This window comes from Eublepharis macularius, chromosome 9 (assembly GCF_028583425.1).
Source record: "Eublepharis macularius isolate TG4126 chromosome 9, MPM_Emac_v1.0, whole genome shotgun sequence".
NCBI classification, from domain to species: Eukaryota; Metazoa; Chordata; class Lepidosauria; order Squamata; family Eublepharidae; genus Eublepharis; species Eublepharis macularius.
Window position 1 is genome coordinate 40,966,428 of NC_072798.1, and position 25,611 is coordinate 40,992,038.

Below are 25,611 nucleotides of genomic sequence, written 5' to 3' on the forward strand. Positions count from 1 at the left end.
TGCAGTTGGTGATTTTTTATCTATTTTTTATTTTTTATTTTTTTAAAATTTATTTCCATACCCTTATCCCTCCCGCCCTCCCTTTAGCTACTCATCCTTTCTAGCCAGGGGCACAAGCTTAGGAGCTTCCACCGAACGTCCCGTTGTTGATCCTCCATGACCCATTTTAAATATAAATGCCATTTTTCCTTAATCTTTCCTATTCTTAATTCCCATGACTCATCCTGATTAATTATGGCTATAATGTCTGATTGAATGTATTCAAATAAATAATCCTGCCAGTTTAGTTCCGTCCACTTAGTTTTGTCTTTCCAACCAAATGCTATTACTGCTTTACCAGCTAGCACCATTGCTTTAAATAAGTCCTGTCCTTCTTTTCTGATATCTTTATGACCTAAAGTACTACCTAACATCAATTCTGGGTCTATCTTTGGTCTTATTGCGAAGAACTTATAAAGTTGCTCTGTTACCTTCTCCCAAAAAGCTTTAACTTCTGCACACTCCCACCACATATGGGAGTACCATCCTTTCCCGTTTCTGCAGTGCCAACAGTTTGAACTTAGTCTTGAGAACATATTAGCTAATATAGCCGGGGTTCTATACCACTTCGTGTAGAATTTCAATTCCAGCTCTCTGAATTTATGCACTTTTATCTCCTGTATACCTTTTATAATTCTGTCAACCCTTCTATCCGCTAGACTAATTTCTACGCTCCACTTCCCCTGAAGGAGGGTTCTTGTCCGATCTTTATCAGACATCATCCTTCTATATATCTTGCCTGCTAATCCTCTTTTTGTGTTTATCATCACCTTTAATAACTCCTCCATTGGTTCCCCCGCCGTCAGAGTCCTATTTTCGATTATCTTTTTAAGTCTATTATGTAAACCTATTAGCTTCAACCAATATTGCCTTCCTATTTCATCATGTAATGTTTGTAATGGTTTAAGTGACTGCCCACATAGTATATCTTGCAATCTAGTGTACCCTTTCTGTTTAAGTAATCTCCACCACTTCTCATCTTCCTCCTCCTCATCCAATGCCTCTAATAATACTTGTTTAGATACTCCCTTTAACCATTTCGGTTGCCATTTCCTCCAAATCATTAATGCTGTTTTTCTCGGTCCCGGTTCTAACATACTGTATTTAAACTTTCCTCCTGTAAATACTCCAAATCTTCCAACCCCTTTATTTGCCTCATTCTCGATTCTAACCCATTTTTGTTCACTTCTCTCCCCTATTTCCATTAATGTTTTTATTTGAAATGCTTCATAATAATTTCCCAGTTCTGGGACACCCCATCCCATGTCAGATCTATGAGCATATATGAAATATCTAGAAACCCTACTTTTTTTACTGCCAAAGACCCATTCTTTTATTCTCGCATTCCAACTGTTAATTTTTTGTCTATTGATTTCTAAAGGTATCATTTGAAACAAATATAATAACTTTGGGGTCCAGAACATTTTCACTATATTAATCCTAGCTGTTATGCTTAATGTCTTCTTGCCCCACCTCCTCATTTCTTTCAATATTGTGTTCCATGTCCGATTATAATTCCTCTCTACCATCTTATTAACATTTTTAACTATATCTATCCCTAAATATCTGAATTTCTTGACCCCTAAACCTATTCCTGTCCATTTATGTATCGCTTTCCTTTCTTCCATCCTCACATTAATATACATTATCTCTGATTTTGCCATATTAACTTTTAATCCTGAGTTTAACTCAAAGTCTTCTAATATCATTTTTGTCTCTTTGACTCCTTCTTTCGGATTAGATATAACTATGATCAGGTCATCTGCAAATAAGTTTAATTTAATTTCTTCCTTGCCTATTTGACATCCCTCTATCCTCCCAGAGTTCCTAATGCGTTGAGCTAGTTGTTCTATAGCCATTATGAAGAGGAACGGGGAAAGCGGACATCCTTGCCTAACTCCTCTCTGAATTGAGAATTGTGAGGTATGTTCCCCATTGAGTCTAACTACCGCTGTGCCTTCTCTATATATTTCCTGGAATACTTGTATAATTGATTGACTAATTCCATATTTGGCCATAACTGTCCATAAAAATTGATATGACAGTGTATCAAAAGCTTTATAAACATCTAATTTTAATAAAGCCAGTTTCCTAAATTTACTATGACACAAGACATTGATTAAATTTCTTATTGGGTGTGCAATGTTTCTACCCTCCATAAAACCGTATTGATCCTCTTTTATCACTTTCCGAATAATATTCTTAAGTCTATTTGCCAATATTTTGGCAAAGAGTTTATAATCCTGATTCAGCAGGCTAATCGGTCTATATGAACCCACTTCTTGGGGGTCTCTCTTAGGTTTCAAAATCACCGTTATTTCTGCTTTCCTCCAGGTATCCGGGGCCTTTCCTCCTTTTAGTATATTATTAAATACTTCTTGTAATTCAGGGATCAATACCTCTTTCATTTCCTTATAAAATTCAGCTGAAAAACCATCTAACCCTGGAGATCTACCTGTCTTTAAGCTACCTATCGCCTGCTCAATCTCTTGACACTTTACATCCTCCTCAAGCCTCCTTCGTTCAGTTTCCGTTAACACTGTCCCTATCTCTTCCTCAAATTCCTTCACCTCTTTTTCCTCATATAAACTTTTATAAAATTTCTCAAATGCTCCTTTTATCTCCTCTGGATTCTGTGTCACCTTTTTATTTATCTTAATACTCCTCACCCTTTGTCTCTCCTTTTCCCTTCTCAGGTAATTTGCTAATCTCTTGGCTGAATTAAGTGTATTTCTCTGGTATTCGTTTTTTACCATAACCTGCTTTTTCCATAATGCCATGGAGTCAAGAACATCCAGTTTTTTCCGCAGTTCCCTAATTAATTTATGTCTATTGGGGCAAAATTTCTTTATTTGGTCCTCTTGCAACTTACTTAATTCCTGTAGTTTCCCTTCCCTATCGGCATGCCATTTTTTCCTTATCTCCTTTTCTTTCATAATACATTGCCCTCTAATTACCGCCTTAGCCGCATCCCATAGTGTATTTGTCTCCACTGTTCCTCTGTTCTCTTTGAAGTATAGCTTTATTTGATCCGTAATATATCGCTTGTCCTCCTCCCTAGCCATAATCATGTTGTTGTATCTCCATGGTCTTCTAACTTGTTTATGCATTAGAATTATTTCTACACTTACCGGGGCGTGGTCTGAAATCCATGTTGGATGGGTGGTTACTCTTTTTACCTCCCAGGTACTCATTCTATTTATAAGTACATAGTCTAAACATGAGGTGGTTTTATGTCTACTTGAAAAATATGTGGGTTTGGGCACTAGGTTAAGAACTTTGTGTACTTCAGTCAGATCCCATTGTTTCCAATTAATTATGTTATCTTTATTAAAATCCTTATTTAAATCTCCTGCCAAAATTACCTCTCCTTCAGAGAAGCTACGCGCTTTTTTTAATACCTTTAATAAAAAGGTTTTCTGTCCCATATTTGGAGCATATATGTTTATCAATGTTGTTAATCTATTTTCAACCAGGCATTTAACCATTATGAACCTCCCTTCAGCATCTCTTATCACTTCTATTACTCTTATATCATTCCTCTTGTGAGCCAGAATTGCCACACCTCTTGATTTTGATGATCCACGTGCCTCTGCCAAGATCCCCCAATTAGGGTCTCTGAATAAAGGTCTTTTATCTTTCTTTGATTTATGTGTTTCCTGGAGCCATGCTATATCTATATTCTGTTGTTTAAGAAATCTAAGAAGTTTATACCTTTTTAAATCCGAACCCAGACCATTGACGTTCAGTGTCAGCACCTGTAGCGTTTTATCCATTTTCAAACTCAGATTTACCTTCCCTTTGTTCCCCTGGCCCGATATTTAGTTTGATATTCCCCTTTGTATACCCAACTTCCCTTCCCTTCCCCCTCCCTCCCCCTCCCCTTCCCTTGTGTAGAGCCATGAGCTGGGGATGAGTACTCATCCCTTCTCTACACATCTGGGGTAAGCGCACCCTCCACTCCCCGAGTTATATTAATAACCATTTTAATACTATTTTAATTTTGTTTGTATACTTCCCTTAATATGTCTCAGTCTCGAGACAGTCTTGGCCTCTTGTCCTGACGGTTAGATGGACCTTCCTCAGAGTCCGGTTGCTGTGGCCGAGGTTGATGCGTTTCATCCATCGGGATTGACTCAGTATTCCTCACATTTACTCCCAAAGTTTCTAATAGGTCCCGTGCCTCTTCAGGGTTCCTCGCACAAAGCCTCCTCCCCTCTTGGTAAATAACCAGGGATGCTGGGTACGCCCAGCTGAATTTAATGTTGCTTTGGTTAAGTTTCTGTGCAAAAGGTTTCATTTGAGTCCTTTGATAAAGCGTTTCTTTGCAAAAATCTTCCTTCACATAAACCCTTCTGCCTTTAAATGTCAGCTCTTTATTTTTCTTGAGTGTTTTGAATATCCTCTGCTGTAACTTCTCCCTCACAAGCTTCATTATCACCGGGCGCGGTTCCCCCCCCATTCTTCTTGTTTGGAGTCTGTGGGCACGTTCAATATCTTCTTCTTCTATTTCCAGCTCCTGTTGTGATAACCATCCCACCAGGGTCTGCTCTAAATCACATGCTTTAACTTCTTCAGAAATACCAAAGAAAATAATGTTCCCCCTCCTATTACGGTCGGATAAGTCTACGTATTGTTTTTTCAATGAATCAATCTCCACTTTGTTCTGTTGCGCAAGAGCCTTGGCTTCCGATGCAATGCCTGCCACCAATTTAACCTCTGAGCCCAAATTTCTCATTTCTGCTGTTAGCTCAGTTAAAGAAGTTTGTATTTTGGTCTGGGAGTCAAGCATTAGTGCTTGAAATTGTGCCAGTTGTTCTGATAAGCCTTTCACAGTAGCCGCCATGTTATCTGTCTCGGCTCGTCCTCCCTTCCCTTTTAAAACTAAACAAGTTCTGTTATCCTCTCACCTATTCTTTTCACCAAGCTTCTTCTTGTTGTGCCAGACGTCTCATAAATCAGTTTCAGCAGTTTCAATCAGCAGTTTACATTCTTTTAAAGCTGTTAACTTGGATGTCCTCGGGAGAGTGGAGACAAGGCGTCCAAACGCTAGCGCGTGTGCATTGCCCCCCCCCCGGTGATTTTTTATCTAATTCCAAATTTGTCACTCCATTGAAATCTCCAGCAAGAATTATTTGGTCATATGAAAGTTCATCTAGTTGCTTCCTCAAATCCTCAAAGAAGCTTTCTTTTGCTCCATTAGGTGCATAGATTCCGACTACCAGCACTCTCTTTAAATTCCATATACATTCCACTGCTATGAATCTGGCTTCCACATCCTTCATTACAAACTTTGGCTGCAGCTCCTCTTTTATATACAGCACCACTCCTCTTTTTTTCTTATTAGAGGCCGCTGCAAAATCATTACCCAATTTTTTCGATTTTAAATATTTTACGTCCTGTTTTCGAATATGGGTCTCTTGCAAACATACAATATCACATTTTTGTTTTAACAACCAGTGGAAAATGCTTTTTCTCTTATTCGGTGAATTAAGTCCATTTACATTCCAAGATAAAACTTTACACTCCATAATCATAATCTTGTTGCTGGTAAGTCCTTTTCATTGTCCCTTAAAAATCGCTCCATCTCCCGTTCAGATCTGATACGCTTTTTGGCCCCTCCAAATTCAAAGGACACTCCTTCTGGTAATTCCCATCTATACCTGATTTTCATGTCCTTCAGAATCTGGATTAGCGCTTTATATTTTTTCCGATCTAGTAACACCGATCTGGGTAATTCCTTCATAATGATAATCGTCTTGCCATCAATCTCCAATGGATCTTGAAACTGTTTAGTCACAATCTTCTCTTTCATATTTCGGGTCGTGAACTGCACAATCACATCTCTTGGTAATTTCCTCTGGGTCGCAATTCTTGAATTTACACGATATTCTTGAATTTACACGTCCAGGATAGCCACAACTTCCTCCTCCTCCTTTCCCAGGTATTCAGCTAACACCTCAGTCATCTCTTCTTCCGCTGTCTTTCCTTCCACTTCCGGCAAGCCGCGAAATCTCAGCTGCTTCTCCATGTGTTTACTTTCCGCAACCGCCATTCTCCCCCTCATCAGCCTCATCTCTGTTTGTTGCGTGTCAGCTAGATTCTCCACCGCGCCTTCCACTACTTTAACTCTCTGCTGTGTTCCTTGCAATTCATTTTGCATTGTTTCCATACCTTTCTTCACTTCTGACAGCTCACTTTTCACTGTCTGTTTAACCTCTTTGATCAGCTCCGGTTTCATGTCCTTAAGTTCTTTAATCACTTCTAAGAGTTTTTTGTCTAGATTTTCTATTGCCGATTGCCACTCTTTTTTCGACATCGTGGGGCTTGCTTTAGCTCGCTCCCACGAGTCCGCCCTCTTCCTTAACTCCGTGGCATTAAATTTAATGTCTTTTTAATTTTTAATTTAAATGTCCCGGTCTTCTTGCAAAAAAAAAACTTTTGGAAAATCCAAAATGTCGGGCGTCTTTTCTCTATGGTTCTTCTATGATTTTTGTAATCCAAAATGGCTTACTTCCTCTTCCGCTGAAGCCGCGGCTCTTCCCCTTTCCAAGATGGCGATTCCCTTCTTCCTGCCCTCCGGCAGGGGCCGCTTCTCTCCAGCAACTCTGTTGTTATTACGTACTTCCTGTTTCCCGACTTCCCACAGTAGCTCTCACGATGGTAAAATTTTCTCACAGCTCCATAACCGTAAGTATTCAAAACGATAGTCCGATTTCTTTAATAACTTCTTTAAACTTAGTCTTTTTTCTAAAACAACTCTTGCCGAGTCTTCCCCTCCTTGTAATTAGCCTGTTGCAGTTTGAAAATCTACTTTTATTCTTCTTTACTTTTAACAATCTGTCCCGTATCAGAAGATAGTGATCTTTACCTTCTCATTCACTTTCCTTGGGTTGTAATCACTGTTTCAATCTTAGTTTCTCCTCTACTCTTCTTTCCCCTATTGAAGCTTGGGTACGTAGGTCTTATGCCAACCGCATTGGCCTCGAAACTGCCGCAGAGATCGTAGCCGACCTGTCACAGGGTGGGACCTCAAGGGTCGGGAGAGGGTCCGTTGCGCAGAACCCCCCCTTGCCCGAGATCGACGCGCCCTGAGGTCTTGAGCGTTCTTTGCCTGCTCTCCGCCTGAGAGCAGTCGGCCGCGGGCTGATTTGCCCCCGCCAGCCGCTTAAAATGGCAGTCCGGTCAGCTCCGCAATTGGAGCTGCGTCAGACCTCCATAAATCCCAAACCGGAAGTCAGAAAATTGCAGACTTGATAGATTTTTGGATTTAAAGGAAGCACATATTGTGACAACAATGAGTACTAATTTCATTTCAGAAAAGGATGAAAGTGAACCTTTACTTGATAATGAATTATACAGAACTGTTACAGGGAAACTATTATTTTTAGCTAACATGTGCAGACCTGATATTGCATCTGCAGTGTGTAGACTGTGTAGAAGAGTGACTTCACCCACTAATCGGGACAGAATTGCACTTAAAAAGTTAATGAGATATTTAAAAGCAGCTTACCACTCTTCCCCGTGACGCAGAGTGGTAATCTGCAGTACTGCAGTCCAAGCTCTGCTCACAACCTGAGTTCGATCCCGGTGGAAGCCAGGTTCAGGTAGCTGGCTCAAGGTTGACTCAGCCTTTCATCCTTCCAAGGTCGCTAAAATGAGTACCCAGTTTCCTGGGAGTAAAGTGTAGATAACTGGGGAAGGCAATGGCAATCTACCCCGTAACAAAAAGTCTGCCAAGAAAACGTCTGGGCTGCATCTGTATATTTGTATTCTTATTCAGAAATGGAGCTATAAGTTGGGCTAGCCAGAAACAAAACTCAATAGCTTGTTCTTTGACAGAGGCAGAATATGTTGCTGCAGAAGAAGCATGCAAAGAAGCTCAATGGCTTAGCCATATTCTGGAAAATCTGGGAGTGCCAAATTCGGAGCCTGGTAAAATTTTGGAAGGTAAATCAGAGTTGTTTGAAGTTATTACAATCAGAAAAAATAAATGCACGAACTAAACACATAGATATAAGATGTCATGCAATAAAAGACTTGTGTCAGAAAGGGTTTATTGAAATGGAGTATTGTCCAACATTACAAATGATAGCTGATATCTTAACAAAGCCTTTAAGTAAAGACAATTTTGAGAAACTGCGTAATAAATTAAATTTGGTCAATTCAAATGAGGCACGGTGAGAAGGGGATTGTTGGAATAAATCACTGTAGCCTAATTTGAATAGAAAGTGTGAAGAGTACTTGCAGATGGAAAGGGGGCTTGATACTTTGCATAGTGTCAGTTTGTTTATCCATTGCTATTGAACTGACCCCTCCCTGCTGTGAATGAACATTCCTTTTGTGTAGAATATTACTTCTCACTTCACGTGCAGAATGATATTCTCACTGGATTCAACTATTGACTCTACTATCTATCTGTCTATCTATCCACCCATCCACCCATCCCTGTCTCTCTCTCTCTCTCCATACATACACATATATGTATATGTATATGTACACACACATGAAGAAGGTGGAATATCCTGCACCTGGTGAGTGAAGGGATATTGCCCCACAATGAGGATTGACTGGGAGATTTATATATATCTCCCTCACAGTAAACACATCCAAAGGAGTGCCAGTGACTCATCAGCTTGTAGAGTCCTGGGGGCCTTTCACTTTATCCTTTCAATCCAGTTGTAATTCATTGCTGCCTTGACTTCATTGGAAGCGGTTTGCGGGAAGAGGTTTCAAATAACATCTTACATCTGTTCATGATGTGTATGTGAAGTGTATGCAAACAACTGTGGTCATTTCACACAGTACCTTTTTTCTGGACCCACCTTTTAAAAAAATAAACAGCTGTGCTGCAGCACTATAGCACTATTGCGCACCAGAGCTTCAGCAACTAACCAATGTCAACCACAAGAAGCAAGTTGCCACACAGAAACAAGGATACCATAAATTTGACTGGGCTGCATACATATATATAATTAATATGGTTGGACATAAGTTAGTTGCTAACTCTGAGAACAGATAGAAACAAGTTTTGTGATGTTCCACTTCTATGTAACAGTTCTCTAATGTTTAACCACTTATGCACAATAATTGACCAGTCAGTATTTTCTTGTCAAGATCTTCTTAAACAAAGGGTGATATATCTCTCTCGTGTTGCACAGTGCTGTTTTGTGGGTTGAAGTCAGGTATGTGGAAATCAATATGGATAACATCAGAGCCATATTCCATATGGTGTTGGAAATGTTGGTACTGGTCATCAGTTGCATGAATGATTTATACAATGTAGAGTTGCTAGCCATTCATCATACTGCGCAGAGAGCCAGACTGCAATTACCAAGTGGTCTATCAGCATGATAGACCATGAGGGCATTGCTGGGGGCACAGTGAGTAGTGGTTGGCCAACTTTTGTATGTTCTGTGCTACTCGGTTTGAGATTTCTGGAGTCTTGAAAGATTGGGTGAAATGGAAGGAAATTCACATCATATCCCAATACCTGTGGAAAAACAGTGATCATTGCTGTGTGGTACCTTACCATGAACTGTGAGACCAGTTTGGCATTAGACTGTCAACTGTATCTTTGTTAAAGAGGTGTGTGTGACAATCAAGAAAGAGCCACTGAGGGAAACAATCTGTTTTGGCAATGATACAGGATTGGTGAGTATTAAATTTATTCATTGTAAAACCTTGTTTAAACAAAGTAAGACTAGTGAATCAAACCAACAGCCTTTGCTGTTACACCACACTAGCAAATCTAGGGAACAAAGGAAGTTTATGTGGCTGATGATTTGTTCCACTTCCTAGGGAGTTAATGATTAATATTAATGGATTCTCTAACAGAAAAAGTTGAGCTTCAATGCAAGTTCCTAGTGTGAAATGCATAACGGGATGATTACTTATTGCTGTTATTTGTCACACAGGTAATGGAGGGCTTCCCAAACTGGAATGTTCTCATTGCATAGATGCAATTGATGGCTGCCATATACCTCTCACAACTCCTACTGGCTGCTCAGAGAACTTCTGCGACCCTAAAAAAACTTGTTCCATTTTGCTGGAGGGCACAGTAGATCACATGGAGCACTTTATTGATGTAGAAGCCAGCTGGAGTGGTAGGAACCATGACACTTTTGTATTCAGAAATTTATGTTATGAGGCAGTAGCCTTTATGGTAAACATTTTCAAGAGACCTACAAACTGATACTGGGAACAAAGGCCTTTCTCTCAGTATAACACTAAGCATTTGGAGGGGAAGGGAAGAATCCATTGAAGGAGGCGGCATAGCCTAGTCATCCAATTAACAGATAAGTAAAAAAGCACTGGCTCAGACCAAAGTCTGATCTGGTGTAGCCTCCTGTTTCCCAACATCACTAACACTATAAGACTAAATTCCATGCTTCCAACCATGGTACAGATACTGTGAACCTTGATTAACCTATGCCTGGACTCTCAATGAAGGAGCTTCATGTGTCCAGTGATGTTACCATGCAATTGTTTTGCTTAGTGAGGAGGGAGGTATTGTGTTTGGCTCACCTACAACAATCCAGCATCAGAACCAAAGCAGTATCACAGGGTAAAACATATACACTGTCCCTAGCTAAAATGTTTTAGTGGATTAATCTACCAAACTAGTGTTGCAAGTACATTCACATAAGTTAAAAGTATACAACAGTATTGGTTAATCAATTAACGGAAACTTGTAATTTAGTATTAGAAACTGGCAACCTACCGCCAACATGGAAGATGGCAGATATTATAGTAATCCATAAAAAAGGTAAAGACCAATTAAAAGCAGTGTCTTATCACCCCATATCACTTCTTAATCATGACTATAAAGTGTTTATGTCAATACTGGTAAAACGTCTAAACTCATTTATATCTAATTACATCCATACCGATCAAACAGGTTTTATCCCAAAAAAAGAAATCGCTGATAATATTTATAAAACCTTAAATTTAATAGATTATTGTAAACGTAACTGGATAGAATCCATCTTTTTGTCTTTAGACATCAAAAAAGCATTCAATTCAGTAGAAATAAATTACTTATATAACACATTACAATATATAGGATTTGGAGAAAATTTTTTAACCACAATTAGAGCCATTTATTCACATCCTACGGCAAATATCAAAATAAATGGCCTTCGTTCAGATAATGTAAGTATAAAACAAGGTACTAGACAAGGCTGTCCCCTTTCCCCGATTCTTTTTGCTTTAGCATTGGAACCGTTTGCTATTGCTGTTAGGGAAAATAACTAAATAAATGGAATTAACATTGAATCATTATCATTTAAAATAAATCTTTTTGCTGATGATATGTTGATATACTTAACAAATCCACTATCGTCATTGTCATATCTTATCCCCTTACTTACAGAATTTGGATTATCATCAGGCCTAATAGTGAACGAATCAAAATCACAGTTCTTAACAATTAATGTGTCTAACAAAATCATAAATCAAATTAACAGAGTGTATAATTTTCAATGGGTTTCAAACCAGCTAACTTAGGAATCAATATCACTATGAATCTCAATGATCTTATAAAATTGAATCATTACAAAATAATAAATCAAATTAAATTAGATATTATTAATTGGAATAAAATAAAACCCTCATGGATAGATAGGTTCCATCTAATCAAAACGTTTATTATTCCTAAAATTTTATTTATAATCAGGGCAATACCAATTAATTTATCTAAATTACAATTATTTCAGGCAATCTATTCTTAATAAATTTCTATGGCAAAACAAACATCTGAGGATTGCTTATACTACTTTGAGGTTACAATCTACAAAGGGTGGACTAAATTACTCAGATCTTTCATTATATCAATCAGCTATCAGATTAGTAAACCTCTTACAACTTTTATTCAAATCGAGCCTACCAGATTGGGTATTGATAATACAATCCTTATCAAAATAAAGCACACTGAATGAGGTAATATGGAATAAACATTCTAATCATCCCCAGAGCTTTAAAAACAGCATATTATTAACATCTACCTTGAACATATGGGATCAAACTAGATATAAAATTATGCCAGAAAGATCTAGATTTACTTCTTTTTTAGCACAGCAATGGTTTCAGCCTGGACAAGACCCTGCCTTTCGACTAGTCTTCAAAAAAGCCAATATGACTTCATTAGCCGATATTGCCTCTCAATCAGGTCTTTTAGAAAAAAACAGAACTAGAGAATAAACTGAAACAAAACAATGTGGTTTAGATATCTGCAACTCAAAAAAATGGCAGAACAGATAAATCTAAAAGAAATAATGAATACACCGCTAATGGAATTTGAACAGATATTAAGTTCTCCGTCATTACAAAAGAAAGGAATGATAGCTAAACTATATAAGATCCTTCTAAACACTTGTGTAAAAAAAAAACAACTGAGCTGTTAAAATAGGCGGACTAAAGATTGTGGTATAGAGACCAATCAGAGACACGTCCTGGGAAAAGATTTGGAAATCTGATATACTAAATTCAAAGGTTGTTTTAACAAAACTACAGACATTTAAAATCATTCATAGGTGGTATTTGACCCCTAAAAAATTATCTTTGATTTCCTCATCAACGCCCCTGCTTTGTTGGAAAAACTGTGGAAAAGAAGGCATGTTCGCCCATTGTTGGTGGGAATGTCAGTATATTGATCAGTTTTGGAAAGTAGTACTAGGTGAAATTAAGATGTTTACTGGCTATGATCTTCCTTTTGATCCTAAAGTAATTTTCTTAGATCAATGGGAGGATGTAAGCATTCCAAAAATTAGAAGAGAACTTATTGCCTCTTTCTTTATAGGAGCTAAAAGTGCTATTGAGATGCTTTGGAAATTGAAGCAGACACCGACACGAGAGAACTGGTTTGAAAAAGTATGGAATCACTTTATTTTAGAAAAAATAAATAACAACCTTTATAAAGCAACAACCTTTATAAAGCAACACAGAAACAAATTTTGTTGAAAAATGGTTCCCATTCTAGAACATATAAAGAAGAAAAACATTCAACCAAAATCTAAAATGTTACAACCAATAACAAATGTTGGTTATTTTTAATTGCAATGGATAACCACTGGAGTTAACAAAACTCTTCATACTTGACTGTAAAATTGTAAAGTTATGTAAGTAAGTGTTTATAATAACTTATTGTTATAGATGATTTGTTATACAATAAAAATTTTATTTAAAAAAAATACACAACAGTTAGGTGGATGTATACATATGTGCCATGCAGTTGCAGGCATGTCAGTGCTTGGTGCCATGCTGGAGGATGATGTAATGTGACCCCTTATCTCAGATGTATATATAGCTTTAGCAAAACAAACACAGAATTGAGAGGCACCATAAGCATTACTTACTGTCACACACATCTTCCTTTGCCAATATGTCATCACCAACAATGGTGCCCTCCCAGTTTTCCTGATGGTTAGCTGGAAGGATTAAAAAAAAACTTTGTACAATAATTGGGGTTGAAGACAGTATCTGAGAACCACACATGTTGTGAAAGTAAAGAAGGTGTACTTTTCACAAAGATAGACATTTACTCCCCTGCTTGTTTTAAGTGCTGGTAGCTGTGCTGAATTTTTGCAGGTTACACGCCATTTAAAAATAATGATTGGCTTGGATACTTACTGAACACAAAATACAGTATGATCCTATGATTTGAACTGAGGAGGAGATGGGGCCGGATGAGGGGAAGCCATCATAGCAGTAAGGCCAACTGTCCCAAGGAGAGGTTGGGAGACAGCAGTGATGAGGAAGCAGCCAGGGCCAACCCACAGGGGGTGTTGCAAGTTAGGGAAGGAAGTACAACATAAGTCACTGCCTTCCCACACTTGCGGTTCACACATGCTGTGCTCTTATTGAACCAAAGTTGCCAAAGATTGGCTTGCCTCATATAGTCTCACCTGGCAACATAGGTTTGTCAATACTGTGTGGGTGGATTCTTCTGAATGAACACTGCGTTTTGCTAGAGAGATTTTCTTAAAAACACACATTCCTTTAACAGTTACATAACTACTTACCAGAATCACCTGAGGAATGGAGGGCATCCATATCTACAGTGGTGCATTCATTACAGTACAGGTAATGCCTCCATTAATGAAAAACATGCAGGCTGCTCTTCTTCAAAGGAGATGCTGAGAGATAGCCTCTTTGGCTTCACACTCACATCTCCCTTTAATATACTGTGCAGCTCCTTGCAGAAGAGGCATATAGCATGGGCAGACCTATCCTTTGCATTATGGGATACTACATGTTTGTAGTCCAGGCAGAGAGATGTTTTGTTCGGCACTCCAGTGGTGACCGTCTACAACCACGTCAATTCATTTCCTCAGCAATTCTAGTAAAACAGTCAATGTTGCAGTGTGAGGCTCTCGACATTTGCTGGATTCTGTCATCCTCCCAAATGGAAAGGCAGCCCAGAGTCTCCTGCTCCCTCTACACCCCCCTGGCAACAGAATCCATCATTAGTGCTTTTCAGAACATATATACAAACTAGACATAAAGTACATACATATTCTCTCAAATGAATTTGTGAGGAAATCTGTAATTTATACACAGGTACTGCTTCAAACAGGTCAGCTGCTGCAAGCCTACAGTTGCTGGGGCAAGTTTCCCATTGGCCAATGAAAAATTGTTACTAAGCCCTAGATACTCTGCAAAACTAATTGTTTTCCTATGGTATTGATTTGATATTCTATGGTATTGCTGGAGCACTAGAGAGCTGCAGCACAATTCATGCTGCAGCACAAATTTTTACCCATTCCAAAAAAAAAAACCACACCACAGGAAGGAAGGTTTTTTTTTAAAAAAAAAACTGGCTTAACAGTGTTTCAGTAACGGAATGCAACCAGCTTTGCCTGAAAAGTAAAAATAAAATGGCAGAACCCTGAAATCAATCTGCTAGTCCCAATTAATGCATCATCAAGCAACAGCCAATACACTTTTCAGAGGCTGTGTGAAAAATCCCTTAAAAGGCCAGGTGACAGAATTTTGGCTGTTGTGGGTTTTCCGGGCTGTATTGCCGTGGTCTTGGCATTGTAGTTCCTGACGTTTCGCCAGCAGCTGTGGCTGGCATCTTCAGAGGTGTAGCACCAAAAGACAGAGATCTCTCAGTGTCCCAGTGTGGAAAAGATGTAGGTCATTTGTATCTACTCAGGAGGGCTGGGGTTGAGCTGAGTCATCCTGTCAGTTTCCCAGGGTGTGAAATGCTAATGGCGGGAGGCTTCACTGTATCCTGAGGAGGTTCTTTTGCATATGGATTGGTACTTGATGTGCTAATCTTCTCTGCAGGGCTATTGTCGGGGATAGAATGTTTTGTTAGCCTGGTGTTTTTCAGAACTGGCATAATGAAAACATTAGTGGATCGTGCAAGACGGATATGTGAGCCGCACTTTCTCAATGAGGAAATTAATCATCTAAACCACGCACTTCAGGCAAATGGCTACTCCAGAAATGAAATCCGAAGAGCAATCAAACCCAGGATGAATCAAACAACCAAGGAAAAACAGTCTCCTACAGGAAAAGTGTTTTTGCCATATATCAAAGGAATTACTGATCAGATGGGAAAGCTTATGAAAAAGCATAACCTTCAAGCAGTATTCAGACCCACCCGAAAAATACAACAGATGCTACGATCAGCAAAAGACAGTAGAGACCCCCTCACCTCTGCAGGAGTATACCGTATACCCTGCAGCTGTGGACAAGTTTACATTGGGACCACAAAGCGTAGCATCCAGACAAGAATAAAAGAACATGAAAGACACTGCAGACTTGGACAACCTGAAAAATCAGCAGTGGCTGAACATAGCCTAACTCAAACAGGGCACAGTATCTTATTCCAGGACACCAAAATACTGGACAACACTTCCAACTACTTTGTCAGACTGCACAGGGAAGCCATTGAAATTCACAAGCATAAGCAAAACTTCAACAGGAAAGAAGAAACCTTAAGAATGAACAGAGCATGGTTTCCAGTTCTGAAAAACACCAGGCTAACAAAACATTCTATCCCCGACAATAGCCCTGCAGAGAAGATTAGCACATCAAGTACCAATCCATATGCAAAAGAACCTCCTCAGGATACAGTGAAGCCTCCCGCCATTAGCATTCCACACCCTGGGAAACTCTGACAGGATGACTCAGCTCAACCCCACCCCTCCTGAGTAGATACAAATGACCTACATCTTTTCCACACTGTGACACAGAGATCTCTGTCTTTTGGTGCTACACCTCTGAAGATGCCAGCCACAGCTGCTGGCGAAACGTCAGGAACTACAATGCCAAGACCACGGCAATACAGCCCGGAAAACCGACAACAGCCATCGTTCTCCGGCCGTGAAAGTCTTTGACAGAATTTTGTCATTTGGCAATACAGTAAGAATGCTAGCCAAGTTACTCAAAATGGTGATAGTCAGTGGGCTACCATAGTTGTAATTAGGGGTGGGCACAGGAAAAAAATTGATTGGTTCAGTTCAGTAATACTGAACAGGGGAAAAAATGGAATTCGAGGAATACCGAATTCATTCTCCAATTCAGTTCGGTAATACAGAGCAAATTTGGTAAAATTCTGCCATTGTTTCCCAAGGGAAACTGAATTTGGAAATTTCCAGTGGCCTGAGAGGGATCATTTCTGGACCAAATTTCATCAGATTTTCAGGGGACCTACACCTAACTGTCCTCTAACTATCCCCCAAGTTTCATGGAGATTGGACTCTGGGAAGCCATTTTATATCTCCCCAAAGAAGGTGCCCCCAGCCACCTCCAATCTCCATTATTCTCTATAGGGAAAACTATGGGGGTATCTAGAAGGATGGGGGTAGCATTTCATAAGCAAAATCCACCTAATTTGCAGGGGACCTATTCCTAACTGTCCTCTAAAAGTCTCCCAAGTTTCATGGAGATTAGACCCCAGGGAGCCAGTTGGTGTAGAGGTTAAAAGCGCGGGAGTCTAATCTGGAGAACTGGGTTTGATTCCCCACTCCTCCACTTGAAGCCAGCTGGGTGACCTTGGGTCAGTCACAGCTTCTAGGAGCTCTCTCAGCCCCACCCACCTCACAGGGTGTCTTGTTGTGGGGATAATAAAGATATACTTTGTAAACCACTCTGAATGGGTGTTAAGTTGTCCTGAAGGGCAGTATATAAATCAAATGTTGTTATTATTATTAGGGTCAAATTCTGTGGGCCTCCGAACAAGGTGCCGCCAGCCAATCCATTTGTTCCTATTGTGGGGGGGAAACTCCAAGCTGACTCCCACTGCAGAAACGCATGGACCAAGCACTACAACAAACGCCATCCCCAGAAGAAGAGCAACCAACAACAGTTGAACACCACACCAACTTCTATGCCAACAGAAAACAGATCCCAGCAAAAAAATACCATCCAAACTTCTGTAAAGAAAGAACAAGTCCCAGCAACAGGGGAAAACAGCCCCCCCCCAGAAGCACAAGCAGCAAAATGAAGAGTAAATAGAACTTAAAAAGCCAAATCAAAGCCACCCCACACAAAAGCCCAACCAAAATACACACACACACCGCAAAAAAACACTTTTTAAAATGCAACCTAAAAAAACTTTTCCCTGCCTCTCTCAATCCGTTTCCTCCCAGACACTAGGTCAACCCCCTCCTCCCAAAGAGAGAAAAAACCCAGTGACTCTACGACTCTGAAACCAAGTACCAGCAGAAGTCCTCCAGGTGAAGCAGGTCTCAGCACAGGTAGCAGTAGCCAGGAATCTCCTCACTGAGTAGCAGGATCTAGTCACAATCCGTTGCAGTCCAAGGCAATCTGAAGTAGCAAGAACTAGGCGGAGTCAGGTTCAGTGGCAGCAAGGTTGAGGGCAGGGCTTTTTTTCAGCTGGAACACAGTGGAACAGAGTGCCAGAACCTCTTGAAAATTGTCACATGGCTAGTGGCCCTGGCCCCTGATCTCCAGACAGAGGGGAGTTTAGATTGCCTTCCATGCTGCAGCACAGAGGGCCATCTACACTCCCCTCTGCTTGGAGATCAGGGGGCGGGGCCACCAGCCATGTGACCATTTTCTCCAAGGGCAACCCACTGAGTTCCACCACTTCTTTTCCCAGAAAAAAGCCCTAGTTGAGGGTGATTCAACTCATTACTTCCACAACCAGTCACTCCCTCCCATCTTTTATCTCTGAGGTGCTCATTTTGCTGCTGAGCTGCACCTGCCCAATGTATGCACTCCCCACACCCTTGATTGACTCCAGGTGGCTTTGAGTTGCTAATTACACAGTCCACTTCCTCTCCAGTAGTTCGCACCAGACCTTCTTCCTCCTGAGCTCCAGCAGCTCCAGCAACGGGGGGGGGGGGGGGGGGCAAGGTGGGTTGTGGGGAGCTAATTATTGTGCCCTGGGCTGAGACAGACAAGCCACTGCTGACCAGTGATGGGTTGCTCAGTAGAGCCCTGCTGTGGTTGTTTTGTCTTCTTCCCCTGAGAAGTCTGCTTCATCGGGGCTAGCTGTGGCTGACTGACCCACAACACAGGTACTGTCTCTCAGTCTCTAGGCCAGAACAAAATGGAGGCTGACTCCTTGCAGCTCAGTTTTTAAAAAAGGCACTATCCTTTTTAAGAATCCATTGGCCAGAGAAGGAGAGTCCCTGCACGGTTTGGCCATTCACTCCCCCCCTCCTCCGTTCCACCTCTGCCTCACTCCCCTTTCCCTTCTCCTTCTCCCATTTTGTTAAAAAAGGCAGGAAGCAGTGTTTCTTTGATGTTCTTTAGCAAAGGAACATCAAGGAACAGCCCAACTGCAATTTCTGAAGTTTACTGAATTTTATCAAATAAATTCTGTAAACTTGAATTTGGTAATCCTTTTAAATTCAGTAATCCCGAATTTTACCAAAGCAGGTAAAATTTGGTGGTTTTTACTGACTATTAAACCCAAATTGTGCAACCCTAGTTGTAATCTGCTCTCAAAAGTTAATTGAAAGTCGTGATGATTGTTTAGATATTTTTAAATTATTTTTTATTCGTGCAAAACAGAAAAACAATTTAAAAAGCAAACAGGAGAGGGGGGGAAGGAAAGCAATGCTGGCTACAAAACACTATTAGCAAATCTATACATCGGTATCTATAAAAGATTTCCAAATACCTAAAAATAAGTTTATGTGCAATTGCCTTCTATATGCTATACATTCAAATGTTGATAAGTTTATAAGGTCTTCGATCCAATGATTTACAGAAAGTAGGCTTTTGTCTTTCCAGTGTTGAAGTATAAGTCTTTTAGCAACTGTAAGGGCACAGAGAGTCCATTTCCGTTGACCATCAGTTAGATTCCAAGAGTCAGGCAAGTAGTTAACAGTACATTAACATCCTCAGAGATAAATGGATTTTCTAACACAAAATTAATATGACTAATAACTTTCTCCCAAAAGGGCTGAATGACTAAACATATCCAAAGCATATGCTTAAGAGATGCATTTTGTGAATGACACTGACAACAGTTAGACCTTCAGTAAATAGACACTGTGGTGTCCAATATACCCTAAACACAATTTTTTGCTGAATACATCACAACTTAAGATCCATAGTAGCAACAAGTATATGGCTTAAAGATCTGGGGTGTCCAGTTTTTCTAAAGTAATAGGATAAGGCTTTAAGCCATATATCCATAGTAGCAACAAGTATATGGCTTAAAGCCTTATCCTATTGCTTTAGAAAAACTGGAAGCCCAAGATCAATTCCAATTATGAAGCTTTTGGAACCCAGGCTTCTGTGCTCTTCTTGAGGAAGAAGAAGAGGGCTCTGGTTGCCCTCACAGATGATCTGCGGTGACACCGGGACTGGGGCGGGTCTGCACTGCTGATACTTTTAGATCTTACAGCAGCGTTTGACACGGTTGATCATAATCTTCTGACCCACCGCTTTGCCGATGTGGATATTCGTGGAACAGCCCTGCAATGGCTGAACTCCTTCCTTTGCAATTGGGGACAGAGGGTGGCACTCGGGGAACTGATGTCCACTCGCCATTCTTTGGTATGCGGTGTCCCTCAGGGGGCGATTATTTCCCCGATGCTATTTAACATCTATATGTGCCCCCTCAACTAGTTGGTCCGTAGCTTTGGGCTGGGTTGTCACCAGTATGCGGATGACGCTCAGCTCTATCTGCTGATGGATGGCCAGTCTGATCTCACTCTGGATTCCTTGGCCAAGGGTCTTGAGGCTGTGACGGTATGGTTACATCAGAGTCACCTGAAATTGAATCCCCTGATGATCGAGTTTCTGTGTCTGGGTTGTGGGGCGATCGAGCTGGGGACCCGGCTCCCAGCCCTCGACGGGGTACAATTGAAACCTTTGCCGATGATGAGGAGCCTGGGTGTGACCTTGGATGCCACACTTTCAATGGAGGCCCAGGTCACGACTGTTGCCAGGTCTGCCTTTTTTCATCTTCGACAGGCCAGGCAACTGGCACCCTATCTTTCGCCCCGGGACCTGGCCACAGTAATCCATCCAACGGTCACCTCCAGGCTAGACTACTGCAACTCACTGTACTCTGGGCTGCCCTTGGGCCTGACCCGGAAGTTACAGCTGGTCCAGAATGCAGCAGCACGCGTCCTTACTGGAACACCAATCCGACCGCACATTCATCCTGTGCTGTGCCAGCTGCACTGGCTCCCAGTGGAGTTCCGGATCTGGTTCAAGGTGTTAACCTTGGTGTTTAAAGCCCTTCACGGACTGGGACCTGCATACCTGCGGGACCACCTGTTCCATTATGTCTCCTGCAGGGTGTTGCGCTCTGCAGACAAGCAACTCCTGGTGGTCCCGGGCCTGAAGGACATCCATCTGGCTTCAACCAGGGCCAGGGCTTTTTCTACCCTGGCCCCGGCCTGGTGGAATGCTCTCCCACTGGAGATCCGGACCCTGTGGGACCTGTTACAGTTCCACAGAGCCTGTAAAACAGAGATGTTCCACCAGGCCTTTGGCTGAGTGCCAGCGGGTATCCTCCTTCTTCCATCTAAGACAACCACTTTTTCGGGGGCTGCCCTTGAACATCTGCTATGCCCATATACGGACTCCCAATGTTTGTTTAAATAGCCTGCTCCTGGACTATTTTAATGACTTTTAAAAAATTATTATTGATTTTATGGTTTTATGACTTTTAATGTATTTTTTAAATGTTGTTAGTTACCCTGAGCCCATCTGTGGGGAGAGCAGGGTATAAATCAAATAAAATAAAGAAATGCATTTATGAAGTGAAGATCCTTGTGCTGTGGTGGCAGGTGCTGTGGAAGCAACTTTTTAAAAACCTGCACAATCAATGAGATATAAAACACTTGACAGGTGCCAGGAAAGGTGTTGGCATGAACTGTAGGCATCATGTTGGGGATGCCTAGCTTGCGTAGTTTGACCAGATGTAGCCAGGAGAGACCAGAGAGTGAGCAAGTATAATCCCCATGAGCTAAGTTGTTTAGCCCAGTAGGACGATAATAGTGTCTGGAGCAAGGCAGCTAAGGAAGAGGCTGGCTGGTGGGAGCTTGATAACAAGTTACATGCTCTTATCACCTTGAATAAGGTAATCAGAAACACATTATATGTGAACAATAGTAACTAAAAGTGGTGTGTGTTATAATTAATAATAATAATAATAATAATAGCACTTATATACCGCTCTTCTAGACAGATTAGTGCCTCACCCAGAGTGGTGAACAAGTTAGTGTTATTATTATCCCCACAATGCAGCTGGAGAGCCGGGGCTGCAAGGAGTGGCTTACCCAAGGCCATCTACTGAGCTCATGGTAGTAGTGGGATTTGAACCAGTAGAGTGCTGATTCGCAGCCGAACCACTTAACCACTGTGCTAGAGCAGCTGGCTGGTATTGGTTGGTGTTAGTTGGTATTATTATTGTAATCATATTATTGCAGGGCTTGCAGGGCTGTAATTCCTCAAGAAGAGCACAGAAGCCTGGGTTCCAATAGCTTCATAATTGGAAGGATTGTGGCAAAGGACACTATCACTTGGTGGGATCCGACAAGCTGAACTTGCTTAGCTTGAGTAGTTTTTAAAGACATTGCTGGCTGAAAGTTTCTGTTTTTGTTACTCTTATGAGTTTGGATAGCCGAGGTGAGCCTTGTCAGATCTTAGAATCTAAGCAGGGTCGGCATTGGTTAGTAATTGGATGGGAGACCTCCAACAAAGACCACGGTTGCAGAGGCAGGCAATGGCAAACCACCTCTGTTAGTTTCTTGCCATGAAAACCCCGCCAAGGTTTGCCATAAGTCAGCTATGACTTGAGAGCACGCTCCACTATAAGTTCAGTTAAAGAAAATTAAAAAACAGTTGTTTTGTTCTAATTGTTAAAAGGTTTGGGGAAAAAGAAAAATTTTCTTAACAATTATGTGAAAATTTGCTTCATAACTTAGCCCCATAGAACCCATATGAAAGAGGTTACACTAGCTAGCCAGGTGGCAGTAGCTACAGGAGTAGAAGGCATAGCAGCACTGACCTTGGGATCTGAGAAGAAGCTGGATGGGGGTCCACAGACTCCAGCGGAAGGACACTTGTCCAATGTAACCTTTATTATTTTATCCTTTATGTAGTAAACATTATTTTAGAAGCTGAACACATGTCTCTGTGATTCTTTATCTGCTGTGCAATGCTCTACTCTGCTAAAACATAATCATAATCATAACCCAACAGTTATGTTGGGCGTTGGAGCTTCGGGAATGGGGGTGGCAGGCCTTGTCCTTCACCCATCGGGTGAGTCATAATACTATGATGGGACTTAAAATACGTAAAGTAGCTTGGGATAGTTTGAGGGATAAGAGGCGGAGGAGGCTGACCTGAGTGTGAAGGATGGAGTGAAGGAGCTCCAGTGTAGGCCCAACATGACCCCTTTGTACCCATGATCTGAAGAACTGAAAAAAAGTTGTTTCTGGCAACTCAAGAGAAGTTTGTGGGAGTGTGATGGATTGCCACCCTGATCCAAGTCAACTGTGCACTCAGCTACACCAGGTAACCCAGAGCCGTTCTGCCCTACCTACATCAGGGTTTCTTCATTTGTTTTAGCTTAAGCTCTTGCATAACATTTTAATTACAGTGACAAAGTGATATAGAGCTTTTAAAAGTGGATACCATTCACATAAGAATTTGATTCTGTGAAGAGGAAGAAGAATTTGAAGGACTACAAGAAGTTGGAACACTTCAGATTTGCAGGAGCAAGAATCAGAGTGGAAGAGACAAAGAGGAAGGAAGATGCCAAGTCTAACAGCTGTTATCCAAGCTTCCATCTCATGGCTGTGGACCATGGCCTCATCCTGCTGGAACAATATCACAGCACTGCTCATCACTCTCCTACTGTTGATCCTGCTGCTTGATTATGGGCTGTTCAGAAAGAAAAGCAGTCGCTTTCCACCAGGACCTACTCCTCTGCCTCTCCTTGGGAACTTACTGCTAATCGATTTCAAGAATCCACATGCTACCGTCCAACATGTAAGTTCTGGTCAACTGGCTTTGAATTGTGAGGTTCTGTTCCTTTACAGGTGAAACAGTAATAGGGGACCCAGAGCTAACCTGTGCAATTCTTAAGCATACTCAACACAGCTAAATTTGCATTTGTATGCTTACTGTGCTGTATAATGAGCGTAAGAGCAGCAATGCTGATCAGACCAATGGTCTTTTCAGCACAGCATCTTGCCTTACAGAGTGACCAATCAGATGCCTCCAGAAGTCATTCAAGAAGGGCACAAAGGACAAAGTCTGTTATGGTCTTCTCAATGCTGCTATTGTAATTTGTGTAGTGGTGGGTTACGTTGGTGTTACTCTAATGGGAGAGTCTCCTTGTGAGTTAGGGGAATTAGCATTCAAGGAGACATAGCAAGAGGGGGTAACTGCAGGATCTCCACCATTCCCTCAGATAACTCTCAAGTAAACAGGCAGGTGTACAACAGGAAAAGGTTATTAACATAGAGACAGAAGGCAAGCATATAGAAAACATACACAGAGCTAACTAGGAGCTAGGCTACAAGTGACACCAGACACATGTTTTTAACATGTTTGGGCTGCAATTTTACCTGGGAACTGTAGTTGAAAACAGCATTATATTCCTAGCATTGGGAGGCAGGAGAGGGGAAAGAGCTTTTCAAAGACAGTTTTCAAAGTCAGAGCTGCACAGGATCGCTGGGGAAGAGGAACTTTAAAATTGTTTTCTTGCAATCTCAACAGAGAGAGGAATACAGGACTCTGTCCCTAGCACAGGGAGGCAGGGGAGGGGAAGAGCTGGTTGTTCACCTCTCTGTGGTCTTTTTCACTGTTGCTTCATGCTGATTTGGCATCTTGTAATGCACCTCGGCAACAAGAGCTCTTTCCTGGTATGTCCCCATCTGTTCACATAAGGGATGCTCCAGTCTTTACCATGAATGAATTTGCCAGACAAGCTTACCGTAATCAATGGAAGTACTTTTGGTGAGCCAATCCTGAGATAAATACATTAGTGCAGCAAACATGCTAAACTCCATCCAAATTGGTTGATGATTACAAGGAGCTTTTGTGGGCTCATTAGCCATACCAGTTGCTTAGTTTCCAGGCCTTATTAACAGATGGATCCAGCATCCTGATGAAGCAGGTCATTGTGGATTTGGAAGGAATGGAACCCTAGAACAGCACATGGGTATGCCAGTGAGGGTGTATGCTGAGCCATACGCAGGCTGCGCCCAGTGGCAAGGCGGCAGTGGCAGTGGGCTGATTTGGTGCAACTGCCTCCTGCTTATTCTTTGTCAAGCAGATGAAAAGGTCATGTTGACTGGTATGTTACACTTCAAAACCTGGTCATTTGAGCATTGATATTAAAGGCTATCTCTGGGCCATTCTTCTCGTCATTGATTCCTTCTACAGTTGTGCATTCCATGCCAATCTGGAGCAATACCATCCATCAAACTGTTTGGGTGGGCCCTGACATGCAACAGGGAGAGTGGTAAATCCCACCCCACAACCTCCCATCTTCATGCGTGTAAAAACTCTGAATAATTTTTAAAAACAGTGAGCCAACCTGCAATACAGGTGGAGGGAAGTGTGGTGTATCCAAAAGGGAGAAGGGAAATGTATCTCTGATGTACATGATGTCACATGATGTTATGGTGGATTGAATGGGTATGTGAATGAATCTTCATTTCACTCATCACTCACGTATTAGTTTTACTAAAGAAATACTCAGTGCTGCACTGGCCATGCCAGAGTCATGAGTGAAATGAGTGGAGTGTGTGTGTGTGAAAGATGAAAACTATTAACATGGTGGAAAACTACAACTCCCATAGACCTTTGCAAAACCACATGTGCACAAAACACATTGCAAAACCACACACATCAGTAGGTAGATTCAGAAATCATTAGTGGGAACAGCAAAAGGTAGAATCTAGCTTAAAGGTAGTTCATTTTCCAAGACATTTGATATTTTTATTTTTGTTTAGTTCATTTACTACAGTCAAAGCCTTGCAAAAAGACATTTGTGATAGAATTAAATGTGGTTGCAGAGCAAAGAAGTAAGCCTATGCAGCGGAGCTATCAGGCCATAAGAAAAATCGTGCATGTATGAAAGCTGTGTATGTGTGTGCGTGCCATTGTGCA

The 25,611-nt window shown here is 41.2% G+C and overlaps 1 protein-coding gene across 4 annotated transcripts in view; it reads left to right on the forward strand.

Annotated features, from left to right (window-relative positions):
* Positions 1 to 25,611, forward strand: part of LOC129335276 (cytochrome P450 2D14-like) — a 95,787-nt gene that overhangs the window by 17,029 nt on the left and 53,147 nt on the right. For 3 of the 4 annotated variants that reach the window (XM_054987707.1, XM_054987705.1, XM_054987708.1), the window contains exons 1-3: positions 10,129 to 10,145; positions 12,839 to 12,909; positions 23,090 to 23,481. In XM_054987707.1, coding sequence (XP_054843682.1) covers positions 23,245 to 23,481 — 237 coding nt within the window. In that variant the 5' untranslated portion in view covers positions 10,129 to 10,145; positions 12,839 to 12,909; positions 23,090 to 23,244. Of the gene's footprint in view, positions 1 to 1,861; positions 1,963 to 7,881; positions 7,990 to 9,956; positions 10,146 to 12,838; positions 12,910 to 23,089; positions 23,482 to 25,611 lie in introns of those variants that run through there. The other variant, XM_054987706.1, reaches the window with a different exon arrangement.